The following is an 11,445-nucleotide window of genomic DNA, read 5'->3' on the forward strand; positions in this document are numbered from 1 at the left end:
GATGAGAAGTGGTGGGCAGCAGCACCTCTGCTTTTTCACAAGTCGTTCTCCTGACAGGCGTTCAATCAACAGCAGTGGTAGTGAGAAGGATGAGGGCAACACTTGAGGGCATCTTGGTACCTTGAGCTGGTATGCCACCAAACTCTGGTTTGCCATTCTGTCAGAACTTGGGAGGGGGGGCAGGCTCAGATGATGCAAAGTGTGCAAGGATGCAAGAACAAGCCAGGCATAAATAAGGCTTGAATATACTAACATGAGTCTTAAATTAAAAGTGGAGCAGCCTATCTGAGCTGAGATTGTTTCCTTCTAAATATCTGCTCTGTTGCATGACTCTTTAGCCTTCATTTCCCCTCTGAATTCTTCTCTCCTCTCCCCCTCAAAAAATAAATATGCTACTTGACATAGCACGTAGCTAACTATGGAATTTGCTACCACGAAATGTAATGATGGTCACCAATGTGTATGGCTTTAAAAAGGGATGAGGGTAATTCATAGAGGATAAGTTTGTCAGTGGTGCTTAGTCATAAAGGCTACAGAATTACCTCTGGTACCAGTTACTGAGGGAGCATCGTTAGGAGGGTGCTGTTGCGCTCATGTTCTGCTTGTGGGGACATCTTTTTGGCCGCTGCGGAAACAGAATTCTGGACCAAATGGGCCTTGGGCCTGATCCAGCAGGGCTCTGCTTATGGCCTCAACTGAACTGCTACTGAATGGCCAGCTTTGTTGCTTGATCTCCAGCAAGGAGGCATTGCCTTTTGTTTGACAGTGTCCGATTGCTGTCTATGCTCTGGCAAATCTGGAGAGAAAGATGGGCCATGCCATCAGCATTCCTTTCCTACATTGCAAAGCACAGTGCCTGCCTGCTTTTCTGCGTTGCATGACAGCTAGCCATTGTGAAGGCCATGCCTTAATCTTCCCAAGGAAGCAAACGACTAACCTTACACTCAGCCCGCTGAGAGAGTAATGAGTGGTTTGTAGGCACCTGCCTCCAGTTCTGGCAAAATAATGCAGAGAATGTCACTGGTTCCCGTGCAGAAAGGAAGCCCGTGTTGACAAACGTGTATGTTCTGTTTTGTTTCAGGGAATCTGACTAAACATATGAAGTCAAAAGCCCACAGCAAAAAATGTCAGGAGATGGGTGTGTTGGTGTCTTCGCTGGTGGAGCAAGAAGCAGATGAAGGTAAAGCTCACACTGATTCATTCATTCCTTTCTTACTGTCTAGGAGCTCAAGGTGGCACCTACATTTCTCCCCCCTCTCCCATTTTATTATCACAAACAACCCTGTGAGGCAGCTTAGGCTGAAAGACAGTAACTGGCCCAAGGTCACCCAGCACTTAAAACCTCAATTAAACATGTAGTCGGGGGCAAGGGAGAGCAGGAGACATAGGCTCTGTCTGCACTATATATTTAAGTCACTATGATACCACTTTCAACAGTCAACAGTCAAAGAATTCTGGAAACTGAAGTTAGTTAAAGTTGCCAAGAGTTGTTAGGAGTCTCTTGTTCTCGTCACAGTTACAATTCCCTGGGAAGAGAGCTGGGTTGTTGAACCACTCTGGGAATTTTAGATGTGTGAGGGGAATAGAGGTCTTCTAACAACTCTCAGCACTCTTAACAGATTGCTCTTCCCAGGTTTCTTTGGGGGAAAGCCATGACTGGTTAAAGTGGCACGATGCTGCTTTAAGTATTTAGTGTAGATGGGGTCACATAGAAGCTGCCTTCTCCTCACCCTTCCTGTTAGACCGCCCCGCCTCTTTTGGCCGCCCTGGATTGCTCCAGGTGGAACTCATCCAACCTGGGATGATTTGGGGCTGCTTCAACCTGGTCTGACCGAATCCCAGGTTGGCCCAATTTGATTTGTGACCTGGCTGGATCTGGTGAACAGTTATACAGAAACACACACACACACAAACGTGCACATGTGCTGCGTTCCATATTTCACTGTGCATTTGAATGCATCTGAAGATTTACAGAATGCCATCCATTTAACCAATAAAAGAGTATCCTACAATTTCCCCAGCCGTACTTGTTTCAAAGGTATCGTCTTACATTTTCAGTGATCAGCATAAACCAGTCTACCATCCACTAGATAATTTATTACTACCTCATGTTACTTTATGGGGATGAAATCTGGTATAAAATTAAGAAGTCAAGCAAGAGGACCAAGTTACACATAAATGTTCCCGTTATAAAATTATTTACGAGTCGTCTTTCAGCCCCCAAAAGACCCCAAGGTGACGTAGAAATTTAAAAACCTTTAACCTAAAAACAACATTGAATCCAAATCTTTATTGATTAGCCAAAGGCCATCATCAGTCATACAACAGTATAGCAAAAAATAAAAATAAAAATGTGGAACTACTCAAAATTGGATTAAAACCCACCAATAGCTTTATCCATTGCAATATCTAATACATATATGTATATCCAATATATTTTATGAGATGTAAAACTATAGTACTCATTGCACGCACACACACACACACACACACACACAGAACCGCATGAGAAAAACAATTTCATGACAAACAGATGGGGGTGGGGGCACAGACAAACAGATGGAACAGAATTGATTTACATTTAAAATCATTCAAAGGTCATAAGAGAGCAAATCAAGTTTTAATGGTCCAATGAAAACTAAGAAAGATGATGCCAGTCTAACTTTAAAATGGAGGTGGGGGTGAAGTTTCATACTTGGGAGTGCTGTCATTTATTTATTTATTCATTTCACTGCTCTTACACCTCGCTTTTCCTCCAAAAAGCTCAAGGTGGGCGTACACCGCCCTCTTCCTCTCCATTTTGTCCTCGGAACAACCCTGCGATGTAGGTTCGGCTGAGAGACTGTGACTGGCTCAAGGTCACCCAATGCGTTTCAGGAGTGAGCAGGGATTTGAACACAGAAAGGACTTTTTTCCATTCTGAAGTGGCTGTTATTTGCCTGCCTACTCCCCGGCACTTGTGACGATGGGCAGCATTGATGAGTGTGGAGTTTAGGAGAGCTGGATTTTTGAGGGAGGCTGTGCTCAGCGTGGTATCCTGCACTAAGTACCATGAATAAGCTTCAGAGGGTCATTATCCGGATGACTGTGCTGTGCAGCTGAACTGAGCACAGAGCGGCAGAGGGCGTGGCCTCCCCCTAGTGACCCAACTAACCTAGCTATGGAGCCATGTAGTCCGCCAGCTTGATGGCATTTGCACTATAAGATCTGTCTGCTTCCAGCATTCCACAGAAAGCAGCCTGGGGAACTCCCTATTCACCACCCTGCCAGGTAGATGGTATCACTTTGGGCTAAATGGCATCATACAAAATAGATATTGTTGCTGGTTGATGTTTCTGCATCGCTGCTAAATAGCAGCTGCAGGGGTGGTGGTGGTAACAGGATTAGGACTGCAGCACACAAGATAGGGAGGGGGGGCATTTTCTCACTGCCATGCAGCCGCAAAGAGAACCTCGCCACTTTGCCAGAAGCTACTGTTTTTATCACATGCTATTGGAGCTTTCTTATGCAAAAAGCAGCTGAGGCGCTCATTGGGACTGCTGCATGAGGGAAAGGGTTAACACATCTCCTATGCCCATGAGCAGTCCCATTCTGGATTGGATCCCCTGCTCCCCGATGGCTGGTATTCATGGGGAAGAAAGTTATCCATGGCTAATAGCCACAGTGGCTGGGCTCTTCCTCCACAGCTAGGGGCAGTCGTGCTTCCGAATACCAATTGCTGGAGACCACAGGAGGGGAGAGGGCTCTGATGCTTGAATCCCGCTTGCAAGTTTCTGGTTGGCCATTGTGAGAACAGGATGCTGGAGTAGGTGGGCCATTGGCCTGATTCAGCATGGTCTTTTTATGTCCTTATGACACCTGAACTCAAAACTCGCTATACTGAGCCATTGGGGGCATGTGGGGAGCTGCGGCGTTTTGACAGCCCCACACTCCTGGACTGCTGGAGGAGGCATGCAGGGAGAGGACGGAACGGTGTCATGCAAGCAAACCGGCAGAGGGGGGTGGGAAGGAGAGAAGCAAAAGCTCCCTCAAATGTGGACTCAAACCCTGGAATCCCAGAAAAAGCTCAACAATTTTAGCCACCCCTCCCCTTAAAAAAGCTCAACAACTCCTGGCAATGACAACGACAACTACATTTCAAGGGAGGGGGGTTGTGACAAGAAATTTTCCACACCGGGTACCGCCTGACCTTGCTACACCACTGAAGAAGCCACCACCAGTTCCCCTGTTGGGGGCATTGTCTAGACTCATCCTAAAACAGTGAGGTGGGGAGGGAGGGCTACTGTCTGTCTGCCCTACTTGTGGATTTCACTGGGGCATCAGTCTGGCTGTGAGATGCTGAACTGGAACCGGGCCTTTGGCCTGACCCATCAGAGTTTGTCCTGTGCCTTTATGAACTTACAGCCTTAAGACAGCAGACATTGTGATTTTCGCTTGCTTGCCACGGTACAGCTTTCCTTCTTTGAAATCCAGGCTTTCCTCTACCCCTTCTCTCTCTCTTTTGCTGCTTTTACATCATGAAAAAAAGAAAACGTTCCACATTTGGAATAGATGGTGCTTTGCCAGAGTTTTACCCTGGGGAGGAAAGAACGTGCAAAAGAAAAAGAAAAATGGGGAGGGGGGAGGATTGAGTCCAGTATCGTGTCAGTCACAAGGGAGATGCATTCATGCTGGTGTCAGCCAGCGGACATCTGCTCCAGTGTCAGATTGCTGGAGGAGTTGCGGAGCCTGCTAACTTACTCAGAATAACTGATTAGCTTTGAGAGCCCCTTGAAAAGTGTTCGCTGCTCTCAGCCTGACTACTTTCTGAGACTGAACGGGAAACCTGTCGGGGGGTGGCACACAGGCCAAAGGGCCACATCCCCATTTCACAGAATCTTAGAAACTGTAGAGTTGGAAGGGACCCCAAGGACCACCTTGCCGGACCCCCCTGCAATGCAGGAATCTGAACTAAAGCATCCACAACAGATGGATTTCAGCTTCGGTTAGGTCCTCATTTCTTTTTAGTCCCAGTCACATTAGCGGCGCGTTGAAAACCTGCAAATGCTGCTCCATGCGGTGGAGAGCTAGAGGATGCAGATGCCGACACACAGTGCTGGATTTACATATAAGCTAAACAGGCCATAGCTTAGGGCCCCACTCTATTGGGGGGCCCCCAAAAAATTGAAGGGAAAAACCTGGATGTACATTTCCAAAATAGAAGATAAAAACCAAATAAAATACAGCAACAGTGTTTTGTGTTGTGTAGGCTCCTATAATGTAAGTAATGGGCCCCAACTGCTAGCCTGCTCCCTAAAATATCACTGGTTTGCTCATTTCTATATATAGGGTGACTACATTCTGCATGGACTGGTTTCATGGCAACATGTGCAAATGGCTTTAGATCACTATTAGGTCCATAAATTACCATTTAGCATATATTCGACACACAAAAACAGTGACAATTTGTTGTTAACAAGGGGCAGCTGGACATATGAAGAGCCCCATTACCTTCAGTAGCTTAGGGCCTCATCAAACCTAAATCCGGCCCTGCCGATTTGTGGGTCTTGCTCTCAGTGACTTGGTCCTTCCCATCGTTTCCCACACCCCCGCTCGGCTAATGGTGACACATGGCAAGTGGCGCAGTGTGTCACCGCCTCAGCAATTATTCAAGGCTTCGAGCCAACAGGGCATTTGCGTCTGCTTGCAAAAGGGGGGGGGAGCATGCTCAGGGGAGCATGAGGGCATCTGCTTTCTATAAATATGGACAGGCATTAACACTTTGCAGAGACACCCCCCCCCCAATTCTGCCTTGTGCACTTAGAAGGGCTGTGTGGCTGGAGTGAACCCTAAGCGGCAGCCTGAGGTCTCCCGTTCCCTTTTTTTCAAAGAGCCTGTCCAGGGGATGTTCTCAGTCCGCAGGCACCTGCAGAGCTCCACCGTGAGAGCTGACTTCAACTCTGTGGCAGGAATCCGCTGGTATTCAGAATGGAATCCTCCCTGGTCTGTTGATGTTGGCTGCACCCCCCGTCCACTGGAATGTGTTTAGCTGTCTGGGCTTTGCCGCTTTATGCAACAAGACATGTAATTTTAGAATTACAACTCCCTCGCACACTCAACTCATTTCCACTTTTGGCTGAAAGGCACTCGTGCCTGTACCAAACCAGCCTGCCCACGAAGAAGAAGAAGTTTAAAAACGGGAGGGAAAAGGGCAGAGCTGGCCAGATCAATCTATTTCCTCTTCATGTCAATTTCATCCATTGCTTTCTGCACTAATCTCTTACTTTTCATAATGTGAAAATTTGCATTCAACATTACTTTAAAGAAAGTCTATTGAACTTAGGTCTTAAAGGATGTGACCCTCAAATATGTAATTTATCATAAAGAACATATTTCTAAGTGTGTTTTATCCTAAAACATGCAATCTTTAAATGCCCTTCCATATGTTTTTAAACCGGGAACTATATTGCAAAATTTAGGCAGATGTGAAACCCAAAGAATAACTACATTCTGATCTGTGTAAGTCACCCAAGAGGTGAAAGTTAAATTCGGGACACATTCATGCAACACATTTTAAGCCCTCTTATACAACTGTAGCAGCCATGGAGAGTCATGGGAACCGTAGTTTGCATAGGGTGCTGGGAGTGGTAAGTCTGTGAGGCCCAGCACCTTCTGCAAACTATGTTTCCCAGGATTCTCCATGACTGTTAAGGTGGCAAAAGAGGGCTTTAAACGTATGGGGGCAGGTGTGACCTCAGTTCACTTTCAAATGTGCACTGAATAAATGTCTCCTGCATCCCTAACGCAACAGTGCGCCTAACGAGGCTGTCCAATCAACCTGGGGAAATCGCATCACTGCTTCCTGTATTTTGCTGCCTGCTGAAGAAATTGCAATGGGAAGCTTGTTTATAGACTCTTAAATGAGATGTTGGTCCGTTTAATCTGTTTCTTGTAGTACATAAAAGGCCATTTTATATCCCCCTTGTCTCCCATCTTGAAGTGTCTCCTGTCTGATAAAGCTGAAACCATTCCCAACCAGCAGCTTTGCTCAATGTTGTTCTAATAGTGCCTCTCTGTGGAAGAGTAACACCCAGAGTAATGATGATGGCAGCATAAATCATCCATCTGTCACCCAGATGAATAAGCATCCATGACAGTCAGTGAAAAACGAATGAATAACAACATAATATGGGGTGGGTGGGGGAATCCACAGAGAAGTTTTCCTGCACTACGCTTTTTTTATTTTTATGAATGCAAGCAGCTTAGAACTCAGTGGGGTTCCTGTGCCATTCTCTTTTGTTTCCAAGTGGCTCACGCTGCAAGACTTCCTAGCATGTTTCTCTTTTTCCTCTGCCAAACCAGAATGCTGAATCATTTTGATGGATTGCCGTCCAGCGCCTCTGTTTAAACGCTTCCAGGGAAGGAGAGCCCACTGCCTCCCAAGGCATTCTGTTATTTAGTTATTTTATTTATTTCCAAAAATTTGTACACTACTTGACTGTAGAAATAAAAATGCAAAGCAGTTTACAAAAAGAATTTAAAAAGTACAATTATAAGTAAAAAAAAAAAAAACCAGTTAAAAGCAACTATTTCAAACATTCCCTCCCCCCATAAAATAAAAAATTCTGCAATAAACTAAAAACAGATTAAAACACATGTCAGCATTCGAGATATCCAGACAGGGTTGTCTAAATAAAAATATTTTTAGCAGACGCTGGAAAGGCTCAGTTGAAGGTACGTGCCTGATGTCAATAAGCAGGGAGTTCCAAAGTTTAGGTGTTGCCACACTATAAAAGAGCAGTTTCTGTGCTCAATCCAAACACTCTCATACAGCTGTGGTGCCTGATGCTTCTGAGCCACTGTGCTTGTTTATAAAACAAAATTTGACCAAATGGCAAAGAAGCGATCTTGAGGACTTTTGAACTTGAGCAAGATTTTTTTTTTAAAGGGTGATTTTGCTATATTCTGCGTGATCTAATGCAGTGTCCCCCCCCCCCGTCCCCCTTAGGAACCAGTGAAGATCTCTTCCAAGATTCAGAAGGGCAGGAGGGATCTGAGCCACTTGAAGAACACCAGTTTTCAGACTTGGGAGAGTCTGATGATGACAATGACGATGAGGAAGAGGAGGAGGAAGAGGAGGAGGAGGAGGAGGAAAGCCAAGAGGAGCCACCAGTGAAGCTTTCAGAAATGAAGAACATCTCCCTCCCAGGACATTCTCCAAGAGGTTCTCACTCCGCCCAGGAGAAAGGCACCAGGACAGCATTGTCCATCTTGGAAGATGTTGTCTCCACTAGCAAGCGTGCTGTTCAGCGTCACCAGACCACCTCCTCGGGCCCAGAAACGAAATGGTCAGCTGACAGCACTGAAGTTGCCGTCTGCCACAGCTTCTTGAGACTCCACCGGCCGGTTTTGACCTCCAGTGGACCCGTGGCTTCTTCTGCTGAGAAGGAACCCCTTACAAGGCCACAGATGCTCTTAGCGATGGACTTGTCAATCTCCAAAGACACCTCTCTGAGGAGGAAGGGGTCTCCAAGCAAGGACTCTGGCTTTGGCAGTGGTGGCAACAACAACCATTCCACGTTGGCTAGGAAGCACCTGTTAACCAAAAACGAAATGTCTCCGAAAAGGTTTTCGACAGCTGGAGAAACACCTTCTCTGAGGAGCTTCTCTCCAGCAAGGGGGAGGTCTTCTGGTCACCGAATGTCTCCAAGGAGAGAGGCGTTTCCCCTCCGCAGTCTGTCGCCGAGACTCGAGCTCTCGCCCAGCAGGTACATATCTCCGAAAAGAGAGCTGTCGTCACGAATGTACCTCCCGCCAGAGAGAGGCGTGTCTCCTGTGAGACATTTGTCTCTGAGCAGGGATGTCTCTTCAGCCAGATACTTATCCCTGAAGAAGATGTTGTCCCAGAGCTATTCAGAGCCGCCTTCGAGGTACCCATCCCCAGGAAGAGAGGACTTGCCTTCCCATGGCCAGTCGGCAGCAGATGAAAAAGTTCAAAGCCTGAGTAAAACTCTGCATGGGATCTCGTCTTCAGTGCCTCTACCTCACAGGTCCCTCGGCAAGAATACAGAACTGTATGAAGAACCTAAACTGGTAAGTTCTTTGGCATTGGTCTTCCAAGCAGTGAGTCTGGACCCACAAATCTAAGGAGGGTTGCAGCTGTGAGACCACCACTATTTACTGTGTGTGTGTGTGTGTGTGTGTGTGTGTGTTGGAAGGGGAGAGTGTCTTTAAAAATAAGAAGGCAAGGAGGGAAGGATAGCCAAATGTAATGGAGCACAGAGGTCCTTTATCTTTGTCCTCCCTTACTCACCATCCCCCCACCATAAAAGCTTCAATTAAAAAGTCAGTTTATATGCCCACATCAGTGCACTGATTTCAGTGGTGAAGCATCTGTTCAGGCAGACAGCCCAGGTTGAATGCCCAGCATTTCCGGATAAAGCTGTGTTCCCTCTCTCAGACCCTGGAGGGCTGTTGCCACTTACTGTAGATCAGGAATAGGGAAATGTAAGGCAGAGGGCACCGTTCAGCCTGGACACTGAGGTGCAGCTCTGAGGGCCTTCTGGAGGTTCTCTCACTGCAAACAAGTGAAGTTACAGGGAACCAGGCAGAGGGCCTTCTCGGTAGTGGCACCCGCCCTGTAGTGGTGCCCTCCCATCAGATGTCAAGGAAATAAACAACTATCTGACTTTTAGAAGACATTTGAAGGCAGCCCTGTATAGGGAAGTTTTTAATATCAGATGTATTACCATGCTTAATGTGTTTCATATGTTGGAAGCCACACAGAGTGGCTGGGGCAACCCAGTCAGATGGACAGCATATAAATATCAGCATCAACATCATCATAGATGGTAGTGAGCTAGATTGACCAGTGCTTGGTCTCCGTATAATGCAGCTTCCCTCGTTCCTAATATGTACTTCCTGTCATTACAGAAGACAGAATCCAGGAGCCCAGCGAGTTCACCGGGCGTCACTCAGCATCACTGCGTCAGGCCTTTGCAATCGCCCCACGACACACACGCCCATGCCCCAAGCCGGGTGGAAGACTACATCTTTAGTCACCTCCCATTGCACTCCCAGCAGCTACCCCGGAGCCCCTTCCCCATGATCCCCATTGGGGGCATCCAGATGGTCCAGGCAAGGCCCAGCGGCCATCCCAGCTTGCGGCACGGATCAGTGATGTCGCTGCAAGCCAGCTACTTCGCCCCCAGCGGCGACACCTCTGAATCGAGCCAAGCAAAAGATCCCGGGAAAGGGGCCCAAGGCATCCGAGAAGCTCGCTCCTCATCAGCAACCCCACCGCTTCATAGCAGCAGCTGCTTGGAAGGGACAATAAGGACTAGCGAGCATCAGCAGAAGCCGGCCAAGGAGGAACACAGGGTGAAAGCCAGTGCTGAACCCGGAGTCCCAGAGTGGGGAAGCCATACGCCCAGCCGAGATGGTTCCTGCCCAGAGGATGAGCCCTCTCCGCAGCCTTCGGCCAGTGGGGAAGGCATCCGGTGGGAGAAGGGGAAGAAACCACGTAGCAGCTCAAACACCTCCTTGGAACCCCCCTGCACTTTGATCTCGGACTTCCCCACCCAGACACTGGACAGGAGCAGCAGCGCTGGCTGCCTGCTGGAGTCCTTGTCCTCGAGCCACTCCTCCTGCCAGCCTCCCACCAGGAGAAGGAACCTCTCCGGGGAGCCAGCTCCTCCCACCACAGGGGTACAGAGGAGGAGGAGCCCACCCTTGGAGCAAGTCAGCTTCAGCCTACTGCAGAGGCAAGTGGATCACAATACAGGAAGTGCTTAAGCCCTCCCTCCCAGCTTTTGACCCTGGCTTCCCCATAAGATCAACAAACCTTTGTCAGTGTGATTGGTTTTCGAATAATCATTGCTAAAGGAAAAAACGAAACGACCCAACGCTCTAGCATACGACCAAACCCACGGAGACTGTTGCTGGTTCTCTCTCTCTCTCTCTCTCTCTCTCTCTCTCTCTCTCTCTCTCTCTCTCTCTGTTTCAGTCTGCTATTATTTCCATCGTAATTGTGTGCCTTTTCCTAGACTTACTTTCATTTGCGTGTGTGCGTGCGTGTGTGTTTTGGTTGTTGCTTGAAATGCACCGACAAATTGAAGCTATGAATTTATTGTTATTGTTTTATTTTATTGGAAAGGGGCTTATTCTTAGATGGTGTCTCCATTCCCCACGATGAGGTCTTGGCTCAACTGCATGCAGACATGTGGAAAGAGTTGAGAAGAATTTCCAATGGATGCACTGAAAAGCGCTTTCTTTTTTTTTTCCTTTTTAAGGAAAACAAACACCTCTTCAAAGAGATTGGCTGAATTATTTTTAGTGGCGGGGGGCAACCACCACCTCTCTCATGTACAGACAGGTACAACCTGCCCCACCCCACAACAACCGTACCCCTTATTTATTATTTGCTTTATTTAATATGTGGCAAAGTGTTTTATAATTATTCCTTTT

The 11,445-nt window shown here is 47.3% G+C and overlaps 1 protein-coding gene across 2 annotated transcripts in view; it reads left to right on the top strand.

The window, feature by feature from the left end:
- The window catches only part of HIVEP3 (HIVEP zinc finger 3), a 51,681-nt gene extending 40,738 nt beyond the window's left edge, over positions 1 to 10,943 (top strand). For both annotated transcript variants that reach the window (XM_033158017.1, XM_033158018.1), the window contains exons 4-6: positions 1,082 to 1,180; positions 7,988 to 9,072; positions 9,913 to 10,943. In XM_033158017.1, the coding sequence (XP_033013908.1) occupies positions 1,082 to 1,180; positions 7,988 to 9,072; positions 9,913 to 10,773 (2,045 nt within the window). In that variant the 3' untranslated portion in view covers positions 10,774 to 10,943. The remainder of the gene's footprint in view (positions 1 to 1,081; positions 1,181 to 7,987; positions 9,073 to 9,912) is intronic.
- Positions 10,944 to 11,445: the final 502 nt, after the last annotated feature.

This window comes from Lacerta agilis, chromosome 8 (assembly GCF_009819535.1).
Source record: "Lacerta agilis isolate rLacAgi1 chromosome 8, rLacAgi1.pri, whole genome shotgun sequence".
In the NCBI taxonomy this organism is placed as follows: Eukaryota; Metazoa; Chordata; class Lepidosauria; order Squamata; family Lacertidae; genus Lacerta; species Lacerta agilis.